General features: G+C 38.9%; 1 protein-coding gene across 1 annotated transcript; it reads left to right on the forward strand.

Annotated features, from left to right (window-relative positions):
• Window positions 1–78: 78 nt before the first annotated feature.
• Perp (p53 apoptosis effector related to PMP22) lies at window positions 79–15,741 on the forward strand. Its single transcript, XM_076859690.2, has 3 exons — window positions 79–461; window positions 9,782–9,922; window positions 14,418–15,741. Exons 1-3 carry the CDS (start codon window positions 248–250, stop codon window positions 14,642–14,644), a joined length of 582 nt encoding a protein of 193 aa, XP_076715805.1. The 5' UTR covers window positions 79–247; the 3' UTR covers window positions 14,645–15,741.
• Window positions 15,742–25,964: the final 10,223 nt, after the last annotated feature.

A 25,964-nucleotide genomic window follows, 5' to 3' on the forward strand; every position in this document is an offset into this window, starting at 1 on the left:
ACCCGCGGCCCCGCCCTTGCCGCGCGCGCCCCGGGCCGGCCGGGCAGGTCGGGGCGGCGCGCTCTGAGTCACCGGAATCTAGGTGGGGCCCGCGCGCCGCGCCCCCGCGGCCAGCCCCGAGCGGCGTTCTCCTGGGAGCCGCCTCCCCGCGGCCTCTTCCCTTTTGTCGTGGAGCCAGCGCTTGCGGGTCACTTTCCCCGCCGCCCGTGCTCCGCGCGCTCCTCTGCTCCGCGCCGCGATCGTCGACATGCTGCGCTGCGGCCTGGCCTGCGAGCGCTGCAGGTGGATCCTACCCCTGCTCCTGCTCAGCGCCATCGCCTTCGACATCATCGCGCTGGCCGGCCGCGGCTGGCTGCAGTCGAGCGACCACATCCAGACGTCCTCGCTGTGGTGGAGATGCTTCAGTGAGGGCGGCGGCAGCGGGTCCTACGACGATGGCTGCCAGAGCCTCATGGACTACGGTGAGTGCCCACCGCCGCCTCCAGGAAGCCCTCGGGGCAGCGGCTTGGGGGAGACACAGCGCGTCCAGAGCCCTAACGGGGTTCCAGGCGTGGCTGCTTACAACAAAACAAAACTAAACTAAACCGAGGTTCTTGTATCCGACCTGAGCTACAAGAAGCTGCCGTTCTGGATGACCAAAGTCAGGTTCAAAACCGAAAGAAAATGGCCCTAGTTCAAACTATGCTTTTTCCCTGTAGGATTTGTCAATTACCTGCATAAGAAGATTCCAGCTATTGTGGAGGTTTAGATGAGTAAATATAAAGAATAATGCTTTCTTGGAGACCTACTGAAATTTCTTTCCACTCTCCTTCCTCTTCTGGTTCTTGTGGTTAAAATATAAGTATTAAAATAGCATGCCTTCTCTAAATAGGTGAATTCGTTTAATTGGATTGAAGGGAAAGAAACTTCTTTTTTTTCTACTAAGAAAGTCCTTTCTGGCAGTTTTAGCAGTTACGGTTTCAGTAGACACTTAAGTGTTTTACCTGTTGGGCTAGTTCTTGTTAGCTCTCGCTCTAGGGAGTGCCCTTTTGGCTTAAGCATTGGCATTGCTGTTTAGAATATTTATTTTAATCTGATTTGATATCCAAATAGCAAACTCATCTTCTACATCAGCGAAGTGAAGGGAAGCAGAGTTGGCACATTTAATTCCTTGCAGATGGAGTATTCTATTTTCCCAGGCTGGAGGAAGCCTCAGTACTTGACTGGTTAGTGGACAATAGTTCTTTTAAGAAAAGGCATCTTCTTTTACAGGGGAATCTCTGCCCCCCCCCCCCAGGGTAGATATGAATAACAGCTGGAGTCCATTGTGATTGGCATTGTGTAGGGAGTGGGGTCCTGTGGACATCATAGAAAGCTTGGTGCCAAATGAGACCTCACCATCTAAGTGATATAGTTTTAAAGAGGAAGAAGGCAGCCTTGCTTTTTTTCACCCCGACTTGACTCTTTTCCTGAAGGAGCCTACAGTTTCCAAACAAATCCTGTTCATTGGTGGTTCTGGGCCCTGTTATCAGTGGCTAGGCCTAGCCTCACTCTTAGGGAATCATTTGGAAATTCTCACGGTGTACGTTCCTGAAAAGGAGGCAGGGTTCCCACTAGGCAGGTAATAAAATGGAGAGACTGCAGGGAATTCCTGCTTTCCTTAAAGCTTCCCCACCCCCCTCCGAAAACACATACACAAACACTTTGCCTGCTAAGGTTGTATTATCACAAGTATTTTAGGGCTTTAGAGGGAATTAATTACTTTGAAATAATATAACTATCTTCTAGTTAAAATGCGTTCAAACTCAGTCTCCTGTAGGAGACTTGAGATCTGCTTAGAGTTTTTTTAAAAACAGATCTGAGTAGTTCTGAGGCCAAAGACTCCTATGCAGACCCAAAGAACACTCAGTAATCCTCCACATATGAGGTAAGCTGGTAGAGCCATGTCCCACTCTTGTTGGGACATGATCTGGCCTGCTGGGCCTTGGCTGTGACTGCAACCCTCTTTTGAAACAGGCACAATGCCACTTTAATGTTTCTTGTTGGGCTGGGTGAGCTCACCTTTTAGGGTGCGGCTGTTTCAGCCTTAAGCTGATATAGTAGTCAGTGTATTGAAGGGAATAAGCAGGTTTTGTTTCTAGTTTGGTGGATTTTATTTCCTTTAGATAGAGAAGTCAGAATCATTATCTTTTTTCATTATAAAAAGCACACCAGATCAAGAGATCAAGTGCATGGTTCCTTTGAATTTGCTACAGAAATTGCCCTTTGGAAAAGCTCAGTTTTCCAAGTGAATCTTGAAAAGTCTATCACTACCTTTCTGATGCAGCACACCTTGTTTTCATAAATCAATAGTGGCTTTGACATCTCAGTTGAGTTACTTCTGTCACCTTTGCAAAGATAGTGAAGTGCCAGTAATGGCTGTGACTCAGGCCCTAGAATCACACCACAAATCCAGGAATGGCTATTGACCATGGGAAGAAGACAGCTAGATATGAAGCCAACACGGAGGGGGGGGGGGGTGTCCACCTCCCACCACTGTAGACAAAGATGAGTTTAAGTGCTTGTTCTTCCATCCATCTCCTGCATGGACTGTTTGGCTAGTTTTGTCCCACAAGTGTAGAAATTGAGACTTCTGTGTTATAGGGTGATTATCTAGGCATCTCTGAACTCTGTAGATTTTCACATAGCTCTTTAAGGCCTGCTGAAAACAATGTTTAGCTGAGATCACACTTTATCTTAAATGCAGTTCGCAGTTACACACACTCCCACATGGGTACAAACATGCAGCAGGTTGTGTAAAACAGATCACCGTGGTTGGCTTTGAACAAAGTGATACTTCAGGATAGAGAACTGAGTATGATCATTTTTTAAAAACTTGATGTGTAGTAGGAAATAAGTATCCCGATTACCATTGTACTGTTAAGAAAGTAGACCTTTTCATTACTGTGTTTGACCAGCTCTTTCATTAGGTGAAAATATGTTCTTTTTGTGGTGAAGACACAGATTATTTCTGGAAAGTATTGGCAATAATACTAAAGAATATGAATGTTTTTATAAAGGCAAATAATTCCTTAGCACTACAAATATGAAAAACAGGACACTATTCTTCATTGTTGGTGATTTAAAAAAAAATTCAGATGAGCAAATTATCTCATTTTTCCTTGAAAATGAGTCAAATTATATTCTGAATATTATCTTTTACATTATGCTAATAGCTAAATTAAAGCCTAGCTTAATGGATGTTTGTTTGAATTTTTTGATTTGTATATGTCAAGAGGGAAAAGAAAATTGAGGTTTACGACTGAAATGATCATTCAAAGTCACCTAAAAATAAAACGTGAGATTCAGCTTGAATGTGCATTACATAGCTTAGTATTCCTGAGCTGCCAGCACCTTTCTAGTTTTAAGGACAAATTAATCAGGAATATAGTCTAAGCATTGGCTATAGAGATTTCAAATCGGGGCAGGCTCTAGCTTGTCAGTTTGGAGAATAATGGGTGTGATCTATGAAACAGAGGAATAGAAAAGAAAGTGGAGAGTTGTTACCTGGAGTCAGAACTCAGAAATGCAGAGCTTCATTTTAAATTAATCAATTAATTAATTTTTGGTACTGGGGAGTGAACCCAGGGGGCTTGGCCACTGAGCCACATCCCCAGTCTTTTTTACTTTTTGTTTTGAGACAGGATCTTGCTAAGTTGCTAAGGCTGGCTTTGAACTTGCAGTCCTCCTGCCTCAGCCTCCCATATCTCTGGGAGATAAGGCATATGTCACTGTGCCTGGCCAGAGCCTCATTTTCCTCAGAGATACCTTTTGAATATAACCAGATACATCCAGTGTTTTTCACAAGAAATTCCTCTTGGAAAACTCAAAGAACTAGAGTTTATATGAAATAATTTTAGATCATTAAGTCCTATGGTTCTCAAAAGTATAGAAAATGAGAATAATAATTATGAACTCAATAGTTTACATCAGGCCAAATTCAACTTACAGGATTTCATTTTGAGATTATACTCTGTGGCTTTTGGGGGAGCATGTTGGATGAGAGTAAACTTATTTTATGACATTAGACATTAGTGGGCAGATGACTCTTTGTATTTCTTCACATGTGTGTATCTTTACTTCCTTACACATTAGATTAAAAAATTGGCCACTCTGTAGTTTAAATATATACTGATTTTTGGAGTCTTAAAGTCTAACCAGTCTTATAGGCTGGTCTAGTGTATTGCTGCTCTTAGCAGTTGCTACCCCAGGGATCCTCAGTCCCTTTCCTGTGACCTAACTTGTCTCTGCCATGTCAAGTCACAGACTCCTGGACTGTTAGAATTAAAGTGCATCCAGTTCAAGAGCTGGACAAAGCCCCATGCTCCTTAACTTCAGCTGAGGAGCAGGTTCTGAGCAGGTTCTTTTTATTAGGCAACTTCATTCTGTTCCCTGAATGATACTATTTGTTTACAAACACCCCATCTCATACCGACTGAGCTGGAATGTGCTTCCCTGGATTTCTGCTTTCCAGTTTCTTTCTTCCTTCGGACAGATTTTAAATATTTAAGGGTAGATCCCCAATTCATTGCTAATTCTCGTCTTCAAAGTAAAAATTCTCATGTTCGCTTCTTCCTGTGTAGGAGGGCTTGCTCGTTCACTGATTATATGAAAGAAGACCATAACGTGGTGGAGTAGGGTAGTTCTGTAAGAGCACAGTGGTAAGTAAGTAGTCACCGCCTGGCCCAGTTTCAGGAGAAAATGTGGAGCATGTGAAGAATCTCACACCAGCTGTGGAATGCTGGCCCCTGTGGTTCTCCCTGCAGTTCTTTGATGAACTATTCCTTGCAGGATGGTGGCATCTTCCTAGGTAGATTTGTTTTGTTTTTGCGAGTACATTCTGTTGTCCTCTGAATTTTTGCCACTCCAGGTCACATACCAGTAGCATCAGCAGGATCTTGGAGGTTTAGTGCCACATCCACCTACTGAATCAGAATCTGCATTAACAACTTCCCCTGAGTTTCAGAAGCACTGGCCAAGTCAATACAGATGACCTCCTCATTGACTCTGCAAAAGAGTGTTTTTGAGTATAGTATCTACTCATGTTTATTTATGGATAGGTGGGACCTTTTACTTTTTTAACTATGATTTCAATTCTGCCTGAATGTGGCATAAAGAACCTTATAGAAACAATATGAAGATATTTGACAAAAACTCAGCTCAGATCCCCTCAGTGGGGCCTTTGCTATTACTAATAGGCAAATCCTTCATTCTGGAAAGGAAACAAACCCTAGTTGGGTGACATTGGTGTCCTGGAGCAAGGGGAAGGGTACTGATTGTTTCAGTCTATTTGGTGTCCACGTAAAACACCTGAAGAATTCAGCAAATCCATGAAAGAAGCACTCACTTTGGGGGAAATAGTAGTACATAGTCTCCAAAATATCACCAGCAACATTAACAATCTTAGCAATGTTCTCCTTGTTTTAAGATAAGTGTCTCCCCCACCCCTGCCAAACTGTAGTTTATCATTTCTAACTTGACCCTCAAGGATTTTGTTTAGTTTTACCTTTTTCTTATCCGTTGTCCTTGCTGATCTTTTCCTACCCATATCTGCTTTGTAATATGTGTTCTCCTGTATAATTTCTGGAGAAAAATATAGGACGCTTCCTCATACAAACAACAGAAGAACCTTAGAAACACTTCCCAGGAAAACTCCAGTTTCATTAGTGGCCATTGATTTAATGTTGAATTTTAGCAGGTAATAGCAAAGTTTGATGATAAGCTGTTGTTTATCCATTTTATTTGAAAGTAGATTTATTATGCTGGTTTCTTTGACAACATAATCTTCTCCAAGTGGTACTTACTAAATCAACTTAGGACATAGAGTATGAATATAAACCAAATTGGTGTTCCCCTGAGGAAACAAAACAAACAAAAATTCCTACACAGAAACACAGCATCTATTCCCCTGGAGTGCTGCTGGCTTTTGTTGTCTTAATTCGGGGGCTAACAACTGACAGTGAGAAGCCTCCCTGGTACCACATGCGTGCAATTAAGAAAGGCCTTAAAATCTGGAGTAATAAAATAGTAATGAAGGACAGACTTGTGTTCAGAAAAGATAAGATGAAGTCTGCATTTGAAGAACTACAGGCCATCTGTTATATCATAAAAGAAGTTTAGATTTAGCACCAATTTTAAAAATTGATATTTTCCCATTAGGGTTGGTAATGTGGTGTAATTTAGATCATATAAGAAATCTGAGTAGTTCCAAAAGGGCTGGCTAAATTTATAGATATTGGGCTTAGTCTGGACAGCTGAGTCAAAATTTACTTAGGATAGATACACTTAACTTTTTACAAAATGTATACTGTGGAGAACAGCCCTGCTCTAAGCCTGTAGGACTGATGATTCCCTTCTCAGAACACTGGGTCTCAAGCAGCCTGCTCAGACCTGGTATGGTCCATCTGATCATTTTACATCAAGTCACAGACGTGGGAAGCCGCTTGCCTTATGTGGAGAGGTCTGTCATTCCTCAGTGAGGACCTTCAAAACTATGCCAAGATTTCTGTCTAAATGATAGTTACATGATTCAATGTGGGTGTTTCCCTGCTGTAAGGAGCAGGTTTTACACGTTCTACAACCAAGGTGGCCTTTCCCAAGACAAAATGTTGCTTTATTTCCATTTCGATTTTCTTTAGACTCAGCACTTTAAATAATCAAGACATTAACAGAATTAATAGGAACAGTTTTTCAAAATGGTACATTTTGTATGGATGTCCACTTGTTGGCATACGGTTGGGTGAATTAGCTTACTGTTTCTTTTATTTAATTCCTTTCAAGTACCTGAAACTAAGCATAAATTATACTTCAGTTAAAATGTGGGAGGAAGCAGCAATCACAATAATCTGTGTTAATTTAACTCAAATAACCAAGTAGAATCATTATTTATTTTATAGTAATATTACACATAACTTATTTAGCCAGACTTTTAAAACATGGGTCTGTGAGTAAGAAACTTTGGTTATTGAAATGGATTCCTCATGAGGATGTTTTTCCTGTACTATTGAAAGCTCTCCCCTGCCCCACAGCGTATTTCATTATGTCTGCAGTCCTCCACATGCACATGGAATTGCAGAGTATCGAATTTATGAACTCATACAAGGAAAAGTAAATCTTTGCTCATTTGAATTTAATGATTGGATTTGTTTTTTTGGTTTGGGTGGTACCGGGGATTGAACTTAGGGGCACTCAGCCCCTGAGCCACATCTCCAGCCCTATTTTATATTTTATTTAGAGACAGGATTTCATGGAGTTGCTTAACACCTCTCTTTTGCTGAGTCTGACTTTTCGTGATCCTCCTGCCTCAGCCTCCTTAGCAGCTGGGATTACAGGCACGTGCCACCACCCTGGGCACAAGTGGATTTAATTAAACTCAATGGCTGGTAATAACCACACACTCAAAAATCTATAGAAATGAGACTATAATTGACAGAGGGGTATATACTGAAATTTCTGGGCTCCTTTTTGGTAGTGCTATATCTATTCTATGGGGAGTTTAAGTATGAATCTTAGTTGTTTTCTAACTTTAGTATGGATATAAGAAACATGGTACTACCAAAATGCAATATTCCATCTCTGATTCAGTTAAATCTGGAGGGAGGTGCTGGAATCTGCATGTTTATTGAACACCACTGATTAAAACGACCGTATGGTCTACGGGCTACACTCTGAGGCAGTCTAGTTAATTAATGCTCCTTCTAAAACATGGTCCCTTCTCTCTTAAAAGTTTCCATACTTGAAGGACAAGGCAAAAGTGAGGAAAAAATTCACATTTTGGTTTTATTCACCAAATATAGAATAAAACTTGAGTCCTGGAGAAAAGCCATAGAAATAGAGGAGGATCTTTGTGAGCAGTGACCTCTAGGGAGCTAGTGATTTGCACACAGCAGCATTCATCCTTACATGAACCTTGCAATAAGCATTTTTAGCTGAGTGACATCTGAGTTAAGGCTTGAGGGAGGTAAAGTCATGCAGGCAACAGTGAGAAGAGTGAAGAGACTAGCATGAAGCTAACAGGTAGCAGATGCAGGGTGTAAATGAGGTCTAGCTGGCTCCAAAGCCCCTGTCTTTCCTGCTGGCCCATGTCTTTGTTTGACTTGGAGTACCCAAATGACCTAGAATTGAGGGAGAATGTTGTCTGCTGTGTGATGTGTTAGAGAGTAGAAGGAAAACCAGGGCAAAGGGCAAATGAGTTTCCTTTTCAAATGCAATAATGAGTAATAGGTTAAGAACATGTTCTTCCAATAACAGATGAATGGGTAAACAAAATATCCATATGATAGAGTATTATTCAACCACCAAAAAGAAGAAAATACTGATTCATGGTGTAATGTGGATGAACCCTTGAAAAAACTACCAGGTTCAGAGAAAAAAGCCAATCACACAAGGCTACAGGGCATATGATCCTGGGAAATGTCCAGAATAGGTGCATTTAGATTAGTGGTTGCCAGGGCTGGGGAAGGGGGTACTGGGAAATGATGGCTCACAGGTTTCTTTTTGGGGTGATAAAAATGTTCTGCAATTATAGTGGTGATGCTTGCACAACCCTGCGAATATAGTGAAAACTATGAAGCTGTACCTTTTTAAAGAGTGCATTTTAAGGCATCTAAACTGTATCTAAAAACTTCATGTTTTGGATTCAGACAGGTTGGAAATCTAACTATCTAAACCATTTACTAGCCATGTGACTGTGTGCTGATTATCTGAACTCTTAAAGCCCAAGTAAATCCTCATTTCTAAACTAGAACTGAAACTCTTGTGAGCCTAAGAAGTTGTGAGGAGTCAGTGAGCTAGCATGTGTCTTAAATGCTATTTTTCAAGCTCTAGATCCAAGGTTGTATGCAAAGAGTGTTTAGAAATCAGTGCTGGTGGAGTGACTGGAATTGTAGACTGGAGTTGTCTGTATGTGTATCATGGATGGGTTTCCTACATGAGGGGCCCCTGTAGGTTCCTCAAACCTAGAATTCATTCTGATTCTCTTTCTAGGGCCAAGATCAATAATTAAGAACTCTTGTGCGATAAATTCTGAATACTTTAGAAAGGAAAAATTTAGGCAGAAATTTAGCAAGGTGGTTTGCTACCAAACTTGTTGTAGAATCATGGCTTTTTTTTTTCATTGTTTTATTTAGCGTCTCTGCCTAGTTATAAACATATGTTTTCACTTGTTCTTTTTCCATGAAACCAAACATTAATAGAAAACAAAAACCCTTAAAGGCATTTGAAACATTTCCTACAAAATTTGTAATTTAAATTCTCTAATACTACGAATGTTTAGTCTGATCATGTTGTGTTAGAGCTTGGTAAAACCTTTTAAATAGATCTATTTGTATGGCAAATTTATTTAATAAGAAACAGTTTAAAGAAGAGGAACTTCCATTTCAGAGATGTAAACACTTATCCCCAAACTGAGGAGAGTAAACATTTCCTGAATCTCAATAGATGAACAGTCTGTATATTTGAATTGCCTCATCTTCCCTTGAAATGTGAAGGTACTTAAGTATTGTCAAAAGGAAACTGTCCCTCCACACAAATTTTGCTAGTAGAAAGAAAAAACAAAACCCTATTGATAAAAATTTTTTTGATTTTAGGTGGACACAGTACCTTTATTTTATTTTTACATGGTGCTGAGGATTGAACCCAGTGTCTCACAGGAGAAGCAAGTGCTCTACCACTGACCTGCAACCCAAGCCCCCTACTGGTATCTGATAAGCAGTTTTTAAATTTGACATGTCTGCCTGATTAATTTGTTTCCCTTTTCTTGCAGCGTGGGGAAGAGCCGCGGCCGCCATGCTCTTCTGTGGCTTTATCATCCTGGTCATCTGTTTCATCCTCTCCTTCTTTGCGCTCTGTGGACCTCAAATGCTTGTCTTCCTGAGAGTGATTGGAGGCCTCCTTGCTCTGGCTGGTAAGACTGGGTGGCAGCAATTTTTCCTTTATATCTACAGTGGACATCAATAGATCATGTTCTTTCTACCAGGAAGATCCTTGATAATCATGGTTTCTGATCTATTCTTGGAAATAGCTCACCAACAGAGGATTCCTTTCCTCTTGTGCCTTCGACAGTATTTTATGCTTCCCACTCCAGTGACCAAGTTATTCTGTGTATGCCCCTCTCTCTCCTAGTGGCTCCATCCACTGGTACCTACCTACCCAAGGGACCAGAGCTATATTCCTCTGGAAGTATAGTGGTTTTTAGAGTGGTCCCTAGTCCTGGCCTCCTGTGAGCCCTGTGCTGGGGGAAACTGAGTGTCCCTGTGTCACTTCACTTATTGAAAGAATATTGTGACTTTGTGATATGGTGGGTCATGAAAGGGTTTTCTGCAGTGAGGTGGGGAGGGACCATATCTAGAATCCACAGCATAGAGCTTGTGCCAGGGGAGATTCAGACATAGATAATATAAAGAAATCCAGTTCTGCAGGTGGGTAGGGCTCAGAGTGGTCCTTTAATAGTGGAATAGAATGTCATATAGTAAAAATATAGGAATTTAGAAACAAGAGCTATTTGAAATTTTAGTCAGGCACCTATCAAAGGGGCAAGACCTCAGCTGCAGAGCTGGATTCAGATGCAAAACTGGATTTTCTGAGGAGGAGAAAAAAGAAGGTGCTAAAAAGAGCAAAACCAGGCCACAGGCTACAGATATCAACCAAGGCTCATAGGACCAAAGCAGACTGCAGATCTGGGGACAAATACAACGTTAGCAGATAGTCTTGGAAGCTGGTGGATAGCCTTATCTCTAAGACTGAACATGAGCCAGGAGGAAGACCACTGTATGCTGAGATCAGTTGAGTTTGCAGAGCGTAGGGCCACACAAATGAGGAGTGAGAAGGCTTGGCTGAGAGGAAGGAGCGGCATCAGAGAATAACCAGTGCAGTCCTGGCCCAGCCTTTCCATTGGACATTTGAAAATTTCTCTTGTTTGAAAAACAAAAGCTTACTCTGTGCTTCTCATATTTCAAAGTTTGCTTTTTGAAAAGATATTTTAAATATCAGAAATAACTTGGAATCACAAAAGATATGAAGAACCTTGTTGAAACCTCCACTTCTGTGTGGCTTTTCATAGTTCAAATTTATGAAAGCTCATCACAGGAACATATTTAATTTGTCATCCTTTCCTTTCCCATGTCGTAGAAGGCTAGATGGTTATCTGCTTAAGTTGCTATTAGGAACAACATGCTAGGATATTAACCTTAATTGAAGAATCCTAGTGAATTCTATGTGACCCACAAGATCACTGCTAGGTATGCATTCAAAAGAATTAAAAATTAAAAAGATACACATTTGTAACCACGGGCATAGCATTATTCCCAATAACCAAAAGGTGAAGCAAAGTATTCATCAACATATGAATGGCCACACAAAATGTGATATATAGATACAATTGACTACTTTGGCCATAAAAAGGAATGAAATTTTGATCATGTTACAAAATGATGTACCCAGAAAACATTATGCCATGTGAAATAAGCCAGACATAGAAGGACAAAATATCACTTCATTTACATGAAGTACCTAGATAAGGCAAGTTCATAGAGACAGGAAATAGAATAGATGTTTCCAGGGACTGTGAGCTATTTTTTTTTTTTTTAATTGGATATGGAGTGTATGTGAAGACGGTGAAAAAGTTTTGGGTATAGATAGTGGTGATGGTTACACACCCTGTGAGTATACTCAATGCCACTGAATTAAACACTTATAAATAGTAAAAGTGATATATATTATGCTATGTATATTTAACCATGATAAAAAAATATCCTAGGAGAACTCCTTCAACCATTGCTTTGTCTTAGCATTAAAACAGTAAGGTCAAGTAGTGGCTGTCCAAGCTAACAAGGTAGAATGTATAGAAAATTAGTTCTAGTGCTCAACAGGTTTATAGCTGAAATGTCCTGCTTAACCTGTGTTCCCATATTATAATTTAATATTTATCCCTTCCTTTAAGGTTCGACAAGGAAATGTATATAGAAGAATAAAAGGTCTAGACATCTAAATGCATTTTTGGTGGTAATAATGTTGAATACTGTTTACTTGTTTTTAAAGATATATTTCACAGCAAAAGTTATTTTTAATTTATATATAATATGGTTAAAATCAGAAAAGTTGAACACTGATATAATTTACGTTTTGCAGAAATTCATCCAAATCATTATAAGAACTTCATGTATAATGAACCAATCAATATCTAACATTTATTACTAGAAAACAATATTTAACATTTATTTAACAACATTTAACATTTATTACTAGGAAAATCAGAGGTCAGTATAGAGAAGGATTACTTTTGTGTGTCTTATACAATATTTTGCAGTGAGTGAAGGACAAGCTTAACTAGTAGCTTTGCTATTAGTATATTAGAAGTCAAGAAATGTTTTTTTTTAAAGATCTGCACCATGATTGACCTTCATAAAAGTGCCAGAGAAGAAAAACATTTTAATTGAGTTGAAAAATAGAAGTAGCAAATCAAGATATGGGAACATCTACTGCCTTTCTAAAAAAAGAAGAGAACTTTGTGCACTTTGGGGCACATCTGTGGAGCTAGTAGAGTAAAATTAAGATAATGAAAAACCCGGTGGTGAGGATTAGACATTCCCTGCTGCGTTCCTAGGCACAGCCAGTTGGTGCCTGCTCTTGAGAGCAGTGTCTTAATGGGCTAAAATCCGTTCCTGCCCTTGGACTTAGCAGTGCACATGAGAGACACATTAAGCACATCAAGGCAAAACATAACTTAGCATGTAAATACTGTTATAGTTTTATAAAATCTTGCATTTTCTTTGTAGACTCCAAATGTAGACTCTAAAAACTTATGGGCATTTTAAGCAACTTTAAATATGATGCTTAATGATAATTAATGCTGTGATTTTTACAACACAGCATATAGAACTATTTTTTTGAGAAGACATAATTTTTATTGAAAGGATTGTGGAGTGAAATATTGAAGTCAAGAATGAATAAGTGGGGGCTGGCGTTGTGGCTCAGTGGTAGAACGCCTGCCTAGAATGTGTGAGGCACTGGATTCAATCCTCCACACCACATAAAAATAAAATAAAGGTATTGTGTCCACCTACAACTAAAAAATATATATTAAAAAAAGAATGAATAAGTACAGATCATTACTGATTCTAGAGAAATAAAAATGGATTTTTCAGGGATTACTATAAACAGCAATAACTTAGTGTTTTAGTTAGCTTTTCTTCATTGTGACAAATATACCTGAGAAGAACAATTTAGAGGAGCAAAAGTTTATTTAGTCTCATAGTTTAGAGGTTCCATTTAGGTGGCTCAACTGTAGCTGTGTGCCCAAGGTGAGGCAGATATCATGGCAAAGGGCAAAGCAGAGGTAAGCAGCTCAGAACATGGCAATCAGGAAGGAGAGAGAGAGAGAGAGAGAGGGAGAGAGAGAGAGGGAGAGGAGAGAGAGAGGAGAGAGAGAGAGTGCACACCACTAAACAAGGATAAAATATAAACTCCAAGGGCAAGCACCAAGGGATCTACCTTCTCCAGCCACATCCTACCTGTGTACAGTTAACACCCAGACAATCCATATGGTGGATTAATCTACCAATTAGTTCAAAATTCTCATAATCTAATCATTTCTTTTTAAATACTAAAAGGTAGCTATTCTTAATTAATATATGTATTTTTTTCTTATTTTTTTCTTTTTAGACATGCATGACAGTGGAATGTATTTGGACATATTATACATACATGGAGTATAACTTATTCTAATTAGGACCCCCATTCTTGTAGGTGAACGTGATGTGGAGTTACACTGGTTGTGTATTCATATATGAACATGGGAAAGTTATTTCCAATTCATTCAAAACCATTTTTGACGAAGGTTTTCCTTTCCACATCCTCTCTTGTCCTTCCCTAAATCATGCTGGTTATTCCCTTTTTTAATTCTTTCTTTTCCCCCAACCTGGGGTGCTATTCCCTGTTGCCTTCTGTCTCTGCATTACTCTTCACCTTCTCTATGGGACTTTCTGGTGATTCTCCGCATTGATCATTACCACCATGGCTTCATTGTTTCATTAACTGTATTTGGCACAGGAAACATGAAGATAAAAAAAAAAGACTTCTTTACCACTTTGCTTTCTATTGTACAACACAAATTTACAATAGGAGAACAATATATGCAATATAAAGTGATCTCTTACTGTGTTCTGTCCGTATTTCATATAGTCGTTATATATGTGTCAAGCTCTTTGGTGCCAGGTGTCTCTTATTAGCCAATATGGTTTTTGGCTCATAGTTAACTACACTCCTTCATCCACTTCATGTTTTAGGTGGATTTAACACATATTTAAAGTCAGAAACTTGGTGGGAAGGAGTAATCTGTTCTGTGCATTCATTCATTCATGTCTGCATGCATTAATACTCCGATATTCTTTTCTTTCCTTCAGCTGTGTTCCAGATCATCTCTCTGGTAATCTACCCCGTGAAGTACACCCAGACCTTCAACCTTCATGCCAACATAGCTGTCACTTACATCTACAACTGGGCCTACGGCTTCGGGTGGGCAGCCACGATCATCCTGATTGGCTGCGCCTTCTTCTTCTGCTGTCTCCCCAACTACGAAGATGACCTGCTGGGCAACGCCAAGCCCAGGTACTTCTACACTTCTGCCTGATGTGGGCAAGGAGTGAAAGAAAGCCCTGCTGCTGACATGGACCAGAGGAGGACGCTTTTCTCCAGCCCACTTGGAAGCTATGATTTGGTTGCGTTCCTATGATTAAACTAGACAAAAGTGCTAAAATAATTCGGGAGAAAAAATTTTTTAAATAGTGTTGTACTTTCATATTCATCTTTTATATGTTTTGTGGAATACAATAGGCTTGTTTTGCTAGTTACTAAGGCAGTATTTCCTTATATCTGTCTATAATGTGCTGCATTTGTAAACGAATATAAACACAAACTTAATAAGGTGAGAAGGATATGGCTTCTAAGATTTAATGGTCTGATCAAGTTTTTTGTTTTTCCCATATAGAATGGACTGTTTCTATAAGGGTTAAGGAATAGAGGGAGATATTGGTAAAAATTATCAGTGACCAAATCTTCAGAATAAAAGCAAAACAAAAAATACTTTTTCAAGTCTTCAGCTATTCAAAGAAGCAAAATAATTTCCTAGGGGCTATCACTTGTAAGAATTTCTAATTAATGTCCTGAATAGTTGCTTCTTTGCTAAGCTTTGCCTTAACTTGATGTGTTATACAGGAAAGTATTGTTTCATGGGTGAAACAGGTTTTAGTATAAAGACCTCTTTAAGTAGTGAAATGTTGAGATGAAAATTTCTCTTTTAAAGTAGTTTATAGAGTTAGGGTGTGGGAAAATGCTATATTAATACATCTATACTTGTTTTGTGTCTATGTGTTTAGTACCAATGTAGACTGGACTGAAAAGTGGACCAGTCTAATTCATTCTGATTGATGGATCGGATTAGGTCATGTTGTGAAGCCTTAGGAGGCTGTCACTATCACAAAAGTGCCATTGAAACAGCCCAGGGAGAAGAAGTGGCTTGGATTTTTCATTTTGGGTTTAACTGTGCTGTAATCATATAGACACAGCTCTGATAGATTTTAACTGTAACAAAAACCAACATATAGTTAAAAACCTGGTATTCCTTGGTAAACAGACTTAAAATGTCTGATGTAAAACATACAACAGGAGAACACAGGGATGTGAGTTTCTCTAAGTATATATTGGCTAAATTATTGGGGGGTTTTTAAACCATTTTTACTGACATAATGATAACCAACTCATTTTATATATCAAATTATTGTTTTGTAAATTGCAGCATAAACAATTGCAGTTTTCATTGTGAGTTTTCCCAATAAACCAGGTTTCAAATCTTTTGTCTAATTTGCACTTTTTATTTTTTCGGTTGTTGTTGCTAATTAGCTATTTTGGGGAAGGGAATTTTTTAAAAAAATGCTGTGAGTGGGTAAGAACATTAGATAAAATGAAAAGTTGCTTTTTCTCAGTTTTAGGGTTCTTGCTTCTTTTAGGTGTTCAATTATAATTTTTGAAATATTAATGAATCTAGCGGTCTACTCTCTGAGCTTTTCCCTCAATGAATGAATAATCCATGCACCGACATCAGACAACATTTATCCAGTGCTTCTAGCAAAAGGAAACTGACTAAAATTTCTGGTAGGTTCTGATACCCAGGGAAGATTTGTGTGGGTGAAGTGAAGATTCAGATGATCCTCTCCCATCATCTGTGTCAGCCTCTTCCATCATCTGTGGGTCCTCTTCCATTCAGGAAGAGGAGGTAGTGGTCTACTTCTTTTCCTTGACTATCTTGCATTCAATAGTATTTTCCACCATAAGTCATAAATTAATTCTACAATGGTGTATGTGAGTAAGAAGAAGGGCTTCAAAGTGACAGGTGGAAGAATAGGTACTCTCTGCTTCTGTTGACTAATTGATCCTTGGCAGTAAATTTTCCTCTTATACCTTTCAAATTATGAGAAAACCATTTTCCATCATAAATTTAAAGGAATATGGTGTGATTATGTATGACAAATTTTTGTTTTAAAACTTGACTATTCTTTGACTGCTAGATAATTTAAAATGGTAATTAATAATGTCAAAACTACCATCTGCCAAAATAATAGCACAGCTAACTCATGAAGATAATGGATACCTACAGAGCAGGAAAACTTCTTTTCCTGTTGCACATGAAAATGACTCAGATCACAAGCTTCTCTAAAGCATACTCTTTTGTCTTTGAATTTCTCTCTTTCAACTTTCTTCTTCCCCTCTTCAGTCAATAACACACTGTATCTTAATGGCGAACGCTAAGGAAAAATACAACTTCCTGGGGCCAATGGAAGATCTGGGACAAGACACACTGTCATTACTTTGCTGAAATGTTCCATTTCCTTTAGCCCTGTTCAAGTGCGGAATTCCTGTATTCCTTGTTGGTCCAGAGTCATCAGGACAGATACTTTAATGTCCTGAAATTCCTGAGAATTCCAGAAATAATGAAGAATTTGAAAAACCACCTAAAGACTAACTGGGCATTGTATGAGATTTCCCATGGTCAAATCCAACTTAGTAGTTTGGGTGCCATTTGCTATTGAATGTAACACGTCAAGGTCTCTCAGTGATCACATGGGAAGTTGTGGAATATAATTAATTTTAGCCTCAAAATTGTATCATGCAGGACTGACCATAAAATTTGATAGGCTTTCCTCTTTTAAGGAAATTAAAGCAATGGGAGAAGATAGCCACCGTAATTTAATTATGTTATTTTTTCTACAAACTTCTGCTGAAAGACATTCTTACTAATGTTATAAGCTCAGGCGAATAATTGACTTGCATAGTTTTTCTAGGCTGACCTGAAAGAATGCATCTTAGTCTCATCCCAGCTTTGGCTCTTGCTAGTTGTACAGGATTGGGCAGGTTATGTCCCTGAGGGTCTCAGTATTCTTACCTAAAATGATTGCGAATCAGACCTTTTTGGTCAAAGTCTGAGATTTTGAGTACTTGTGTATTTGCTCGTTTTATAATCCCCTCAATCCTGGGAAAGGGAAAAAGGATAAAATGAAGCAACTTTTTTTTGTGCTTTTTTTTTTTCAAATTGTTTTTCATAATAGAGAAAATGATTAAAATCACCTTAATACTGTGATGGAATTTTTTCTCTAATAAAAATCAAAGAATATTGGGGCTGGGATTGTGGCTCAGCGGTAGAGCGCTCGCCTAGCAAGGGCGGGACCCGGGTTCGATTCTCAGCACCACATAAAAATAAAAGGCATTGTGTTGTGTCCATCTACAAAAAAGATTCTCTCTCTCTCTCAAAAAAAAAAAATCGAAGAATATTCCTTGAGGTGGAACAGCTGCTAAATAAGTAACTATAAACTCGATCAAAAGCACCTAGAGCCAAGTAAAACAACAACTTTATTGTATTCCAGGGAGCTTCCAATTCAAGATGTGGAGTGGACTCTATTAAACATGTCTCTTTTGAACAGCAGAGCAAAAACTATAGAACAGTAAACAGGAAGGAAAAGATCTATAACAGAAGAGGGATCCACTAGCTAATCAGAGATTTTTGTCAAATTTCTGAAACAAGAAAAATGAGTGACATTGTTCATAGCCCAGGAAATTCCACCCTCAACAAACCCAAGTCTGTAGGGAAGGGACAGCTGTGATTCTTGGTAAGTGCCAAAGGGGTGCTCTGCTTGGAGTTGGCAGGGGAGAGAGCAGGAATGGAAGGGAGGAGGGTGAGAATTGAGGGGTGTGTTTAGAGGTCTCCTCTCTCAGTCATTTGCCAGTAGGCCTGACGTGGGACAGTAGGCCTAGGTCTTCCTCAGGTAAAACCCAGAGGTGATGATCAGGCTAACAGATGCTCTGTCCTAAAGGCTTCTCATGTACTACCCTGTATAAACCTCTCCTTGACCCTCTCATATGGATTCAATTATTCTTACTTGTTCAGAGAAGAAATGGAAGCACAGGAACATGAAATGACAAGGACAGTCATAATGTACGGTGTTGGGCAGGGTTTGGTACACTAGGGTGTGGCACGGTATTGGCACTGTTCCCTGGCCTGCCTTCCCTCCTTGTGTTGGTTTGGGTTCCTCAATCTCTTCTATTTCACCCTCCAAGGAGGTTTCTACCTGGCTAGTGTGTCTGGAGCATCTTATTATGGAGAAATATGGGTCAGGGGAAGGGCCAAAAGTGTGAGCAGGCCTGTGTGAGTCTGGCCATCTGTGGAGAGGTGGGGGTGAAGTCAATGAAGGGGATAAAAGGGGAAAAAGATCTTTAAAAATCTACCTCCAAGAGCTACATACTTAACTGCACTGTTTTTAAGAAACAGTTCCCATTGTTTGAGAATGACTTTTCATTATCACCTGTCTACTTTTGGAGCGCTTCTCTGTGATTGGACCACGTGAGTCATTACTTTGTAAGCATTACACATATAAATCCATTTCCAAACCATCGCAGGGTGTGGTTGAAACGAGAGTGTCTGGTCTCGATTTGGAGACCTGATGAGTAGAGCTTCTTAAATAAAACTGCAGTATAGCTTTCTTAAGTATTTACTGTTAGCTTTTCATAAATAAATGCTTTTGATGTTATATTTATGTTCCTAATGAAGTTCAACTTAGTTTCAGACATTAGAATCATCCATGTACTGTATAGAATTTTGTGAGTATTAATTATGGTATTCTGAAGTTTGTGTTGCTTAAAGAAATATCCTGTGACCACAGATGAAACCAAGTACACAGATATAAGTACAGCACAGCCAATTCTTTTGGCTTAGGTAATATTATAGAAGATACCTGATCAGAAGTAGAAATGTAATGATGCATTTAATGCATCATTGTGTTAACTCTTTCATCCAAGTACTCCAAGCAGAGGAAAATGAATGCATAACCCTCATATTCAAATTTTTTATACAATGTCTACTCTGAAATATAGCCTGGCTTGTTTTAAAATAAATATGTTTTAAAGTTCATCATTTAACCCTTGAGTCCCACCCTACAAATCTTTAGAACAGAGGAGATGTGGCCAAAGCCTTTCACATCTGGGAAGGACACTGTCTTCTTAGGTACTCCTCCTGAAATCTTGACTTTAATTTAGGTGGAACATACATGACATATATGCAGACATTTGTAATAGTCCTCTAGTACCTAATTCTCTTCTAAAGAGAAGAATTCAAAGTATTGTCAGGAAAATCATAGTAGGAATCAATTTTGAAATCCCTTTGGAGTAATTTCAATTACTATGAAGAAAGAATGACTCTACACCAGAATATTTCATTCAAACGTGCAGAGTGCTGTGCTCAGCGAGGGGCAGGAGCAGATGGAGGAGAGGAATTGGGGTGAATGGATTCAGTTCCAATTCCCCATCTTAAACTGCTTCTTCATTTTCTCACTCTTTGTGCAATAGTTATTTTTGCACCAGATTTTTAAAAACAGGTCTACTGGGGTCAAAATTTGCTTTATCTTATTGCTGTAAAATGGTTTTGGATTTTAGAATTTCTGTAGACTTGCTGGGCTTGAGATCAAGGTTTGATCTTGATCCTTTTACTTTCTAAGACAATTCTTAGGTGAGCTTGGCAAGCCTGGATCCAGAGTACAGAGCATTGTTCCCAAATTTTGCAATTCTGGGAAGTATCTAGGTGTGTGTTCTGGGTGTGGCAGAGATGAGTATAATGCATGTCAGGTGTGGGAAAAGACAGGCAAAAGAAAAACTAAAGGAGATTCATACCCAGTCATGTCTCCTTAGAAATAAATAGGAAAACTCCGAAGTGTGTGTGTGTGTGTGTGAGAGAGAGAGAGAGAGAGAGAGAGAGAGAGAGAGAGAGAGAGAGAGAGAGTTCTCTGGTGAAGAAATGGAATCTTGTTGATTTAATGGCATAAGATTGTGCTAGCGATAATGAGTCATTAAATAATCATAATAGACAGTTGTGTAGTGTTTTGCCCAGCCAGTTTTTCCAGTTCAAAGACACAGATAATTAACCAGCTATTAGCAACTGGTTTTGATTAAGTTACTTTTAAGAAAGAATACTTAGACTTGAAATTGAAACTTTGAATTTAATTACTGAAAGTAAATTGCTGAATGAGACTCTGAAAGCAAGTTCTATGTGAAAATTCTGTATTCTTGTTCTTTTTTTTTTTTTCCTTTTCTATTCTGGTTATTTTAATTTAATTCTTAAGTTAAAATTCCACAGTGAAAATTTGTATTTCCAAATGCTATTCCACCCAGTATCTAAAGTCAATAAATACTTCAATGCCTGACCCTTTCTCAAGGAAATGAAAAAAAAAAAAAAATCTGGTTTCAGGGCAGATTGAGATGACTGATGAAAATTGAAGTACATTTAGGAAGCTGGCATTTGCCATGTCATAAGAATAAAATACTCTTTTAAGATATATGTTTTTTAGAAATTGGATACAACAATATTAGAGACACTGACATGATAAAATGAATTCCTGGCAGATCCTTAACAAAAATAAATGCTTTTTGTATCAGAATAGCACATTAGCCACAGAGAACAGATACCTCCTGCTCCTCACTCTAGAGTGATTGTCCAGGTAGAGGGACTGTGACGTAGGAGAACCTGATTCTTCCTTTGGGTTGATGCAGCCTCCTACCAAGAGCACCCAAGGATGGGTTCTGGGTACCTGTGTACAGAATACAGCCCCACACACCTACCAGTCAGCCCTGGCTGTGGGATAGGACATCCAGACTCCACAGTGGGTCTGTCCTCAGTGCAAAGAGAAACTTTGGGAGGGCTGAAAATTACTGGTATCATTTTTAGTAAGTCAATTGAGTCTCTTCCTCTTTTCTCCCCCACATTCCCTGCTCACTTCCCTTGAATTTTCTTCTCTAAGGTTCAGAAATGGAGACATCTCTCACCGTGGGTATCACACTCTCCAATTTATGTCTCTGATGGGTAAAGTCAACATTTGGAAACATTGCAAATTAAAATCTAAGCCGAGTCAAATGATATTTGGCTTTTCCTGTTCATTATATGCTATAAATACACAGGAATGCATGATGAACTGTACCATATTAAAAAAATGAAATGTCACTCCGAAGTTCCTCCACTCAGAAAGTTACTTTGGTGCTTCTTGCCTGCACAGACTATCAAAAGGCTTCCATGGCAACTGGCTAATTATTAACCAAATTGCCCAGTGGGGTTTTCTGGGAATCTCTCAGGGAGTGTCCTGTTTGAGTTTTGTTTAAAGGCTCCAGCCTCAACCCATGGTAAAGCTGAGATGCTAGAAGGAAAGCCACTTCCGGAGAAGAGCTTGCTTCCAACCCTCTATCTGTCATCTCAGCAGCTTGTGTGGCACCAAGGGGCTATGTATAAACCAAGTCCAGTTGTTCATATTCTTTTATTTTTTTGTTCTAAGAAAAGGTTAGCAATGCATTTTGTGTAACCCTAGGGCTGCTTTTGGAAATAGAGGAAGAATGGGAGAATGTTAAGCACAAGGAAACCTTGGGTTCTCACCAAGGATAGCCTGGTTCTACTATCTATTAGCAGGTAGTCAGTGAGATAGGCTTTCTTGAGGCCCTGTGTTTATTTTGGTAACAGTCATGTTTTTCTCAACCTTGGGGATGAGTCATCACAGGCTGAATTAGGACTGGCAGACAAGGGCAGACAAATTCTAAAACACAGAACTTTCTCTGAAACACCAATTGACACTCAACAAAGTTCTCAAAATAGCCAAAATGCTAACTCAAAGAAGTTTTGTATGGCTCATATTCCATGCCAAGTTGGCAGTTAGACATAGATTTCTCATTTTTAGGAGTTAACTGATAAGAAGTATCATCTTCTTTTGCATTCTACAAATGCCTATAAGACTTCAGTAAAAAAAAAAAAAAAAAAAAAAAAAAGCCACCATATAGAATTATGATCTAGTATTTTCAGTTCAAGAAAAATATCAGATTTTTCCCCAAAGACACCCCCCAAAAAAATCAATGCTTCTGATGTTAATAGGTATTACTCAAAACAATTCTATGCTAAGGAATAAAATGATATCAATAATATCTTCCATTTGTTACTCCTTTACTATTTGCCAGGCTTATTTCACTTGATCTTAACCAATCCCACTGGGTCATTATTATTGTCATTTTAGAGTTAGGGATACCAAAGTATAGGGAGGTTAGAGACTTTCAAAGTAAATATGGGGCCATGAAATGATACCTGTCTGCCACAGTCCACCACTGCTGGCTTGCTCAGATCATTTCTGCCCCACATTCAGGAGGTTCTGACCGGAATGTCTCAATGCAGCTGTGGGCCATTGTCCCTAATGTTCAATTAAAAAATGAAGGGTTAGCAAAACCAAATATGATCCCCACAGAGACAGTTATTGCTAAGTCTTTAATTAATCTTTTATAACAGCAACTACACCCCCTTGTGATAATCAAGGTCAATTAATCCCTGCTGGCCATGAGGAACCCAAAAATGACCAGAGGCAGTAGCTTTAAGTTCAGCAGAACCCTTATTATGCCCCCTAGTTAATATATTTCTGCCATAATTACAGACTAGTTCTAGAGGCATACATTTCCCCAAATAAGACACTGGGGGTAATGATACAGCTCTGAGTTGGTCCCCAGATCTAAAGGTTGTTGTCTGGGAACTGATTCCTTAGCTGAGCTGAAGAGGTGGTTTCATGTTTTATTAGTCTAACAGCTTCTGGGAGATGTAGTATAAGAAAAGGCCAATGGATCTCATGGCAGTGTGGTAATCGTTGCAACTTTGCCTCCCTTTAAGAAAACACACAGGATCTCATGCCAATAACTCAAGAACACTGTTAAGTCCTTGGAGAATGGGGCTTGTGGATGTAGCAGATGCAAAACCTTACCACTACCCACTTCAGGGCTCCAGTGGAGCCAGAGAATGATGCTGATTTCAGTTAATAGGAGAAATGTGTATATAAAGCATGTAAGTTTAACGTATGACACAGGAGCCCTCATAAGGACAAACAGACTCAGGGAGCTGGGAAAACCTAAATACTTTTATGCTAGGTTAAAGAAAAAAGGGCAATTATGGAAAAGTTACTAAACCACCTGAGGAGGCTAAAGGAAGGTAAGAATTATTTTAACAAGGTTTGCTTGTACCAAATTTTCTTGGCTCTAAACTTCTTCTCAGGAATGTTTCTCTTTTCCTGGTACAGGGAGAACATCTTTCAGGGGAGTTTTTAATCTCCTGTTTTCAAGAAGAAAAAGGAAGATTGGAACGCTCTTTGTACATCTGCTATTTTTCAAGTGCCTTTAACTCAAAATAATTCTTAGGCCAAAGTGGCATATTTTGGGGGAGTATATTCCACCAACCTTTACAGAGGCAACAGGAACAGGGAAAGGAAATTGAGATAATTTGGACCCTGACAGGATAAAGTACTATGCTCTCCAGAATTAAAGAATCTGATGCAATCAACTTGTCTCCGGGTGGGTGGCCTCCAGGCCTACCTCCAACATGTTGGAGATTTCGTTCCATTCCACCACACAATGTTATCATCGTAATTAAACAAGTTGCACCAATGTTTTGGTTTCCCAGTACATGTAGAAGCTGTAGTACACTGTAGTCTATGAAGTGTGCAACAGCATTATATCTAAAAGGACAATGCATATACCTTAATTTAAAATACCCTACAGGGTTCAGTGGTAGAGCACTTGCCTAGCATGCATGAGAATCTGGGTTCAATCCCTAGAACCATAAAAAAAAGTTTTAAGAAAATACTTCATTATGTAAAAGGCTAACAATAAACTAAACCCTTAGTAAGTCATTTTTTTTCTTTTTGGCTCATGGAGGTTCTTGCCTCAGTGTGGATGGCTGCTCACTGATCCAGGTGGTGGTTGCTGAGGGTTGGGGATAGCTGTGGCAATTTCTTACGATAACAATGAAGCTTGCTATGTCAATCGATTCCTCCCTTTTATGAAACTTTTTTACTGTAGCAGCTATAATAACAAAACCTGCATTAGTACTGGCATAAAAATAACCATGTAGACCAATGGTACAGAAGACACAGATACAATCATCTGATCTTTGACAAAGATGCCGAAAACATACATTGGAGAAAGAAAACAGTCTTTTAAACAAATGGTGCTGGGACAACTGGTTATCCATATGTAGAAGAATGAAACTAGACCCTTATCTCTCACCCTGTAAAAATATCAACTTGAAATGGATCACAGACCTCAGAATTAGGCCAGAAACTACACAACTCCTAGAAGAACACATAGGGCCACAGTCCAGCTTTTAAGTACAGGCAATGACTTTCTTAATAGACCCCTAAGCTCAGGAAATAACGCCAAGAGTTAATAAATGGTATGGCATCAAATTCAAAATATTTTGTACAGCAAAGGAAATAACTAGGAATGTGAAGAGAGAACCCACAGAATGGGAGAAAATCTTTGCTAGCTACCCTTCTGACAGAGGATTAATATTTAGAATATATAAAGAGCTCAAAACACTTGAGACCAAAAAAATAAAATAACTCAATTAACATATGGGCAAAGAAACTAAAGACATTTCCCAAAGAAAAAATACAAATGGCTAACAAGTACATGAAAAATGTTCAACATCATTAGCAATTAGGGAAATTAAAACCAAAACTACACTGAGATTTCATCTCATACCAGTCAGAATGGCAGTCATCAAGAATATACATGATTAGAAATGCTGGAGAAGATGTGGAGAAAAAGGACCACTTTTACACTGATAGTGGGACTGCAAATTAGTACAACTACTGTGGAAATCAGTATGGAGGCTCCTCCAAAGATTAGGCATGGAACCACCATAAGACCCAGCTATACCACTTCTCAGTATTTACCCTGAAGAATTAAAGTCATCTTACTCCAGAGATATGTGGATACCCATGTTTATAGCAGCACAATTCACAATAGCCAAACTATGGAACTAGTCTAGGCATCCATCAACAGATGAATAAATAAATAAAAGAAAATGTGGTATATATACAAAAGGGAGTTTTATCCAGCCATAAAGAAAAATGAAATTATGGCATTTGAAGGAAAATTGATGGAACCAGAGACTATCATGTTAAGTAAAATAAGTCAAACTCAGAGGGTTAAGGGTCATACATTTTCTCTCATGCAGAAGCTAGAGAGGAAACAGAAAAACAAAGTTGGAGTTATCTCCTAGAAGTCAAAGTAAGATCAGTAGAGGAAGGGACCTGAGATGCAGGAGGGGAGGGGAGAAATACTAGGGAGTAATATTGATCAAATTATACTGTTATATTGTGTGCTTGTGCGAATATGTAACAACAAATCCCATCAATATGTACAACTATAATGCACCAATAAAAAATGTGGGAAAAATTCTTTGTAAAATGTGATGCTGTTTGATAGCATTTTAAGCACAGTAAAATTTTCAAAATTGGAGTTAATCCTCTCAAATCCTGGCCTTGCTTTATCAGCCAAGTTTATAAAATATTCTAAAATCTTTGTTGTCAATTTAAATGATGTCCACAGCTCCTTCA

This window comes from Callospermophilus lateralis, chromosome 6, assembly GCF_048772815.1.
Source record: "Callospermophilus lateralis isolate mCalLat2 chromosome 6, mCalLat2.hap1, whole genome shotgun sequence".
Taxonomy (NCBI): domain Eukaryota; kingdom Metazoa; phylum Chordata; class Mammalia; order Rodentia; family Sciuridae; genus Callospermophilus; species Callospermophilus lateralis.

Excerpts from the sequence above, each read along its gene's own strand:
- Perp (XM_076859690.2), top strand. The coding sequence starts at position 248 with ATGCTGCGCTGCGGCCTGGCCTGCGAGCGCTGCAGGTGGATCCTACCC. Across the intron at positions 462-9,781 it reads CCAGAGCCTCATGGACTACG|CGTGGGGAAGAGCCGCGGCC; the intron begins GTGAGTGCCCAC and ends CTTTTCTTGCAG. Across the intron at positions 9,923-14,417 it reads AGGCCTCCTTGCTCTGGCTG|CTGTGTTCCAGATCATCTCT; the intron begins GTAAGACTGGGT and ends TCTTTCCTTCAG.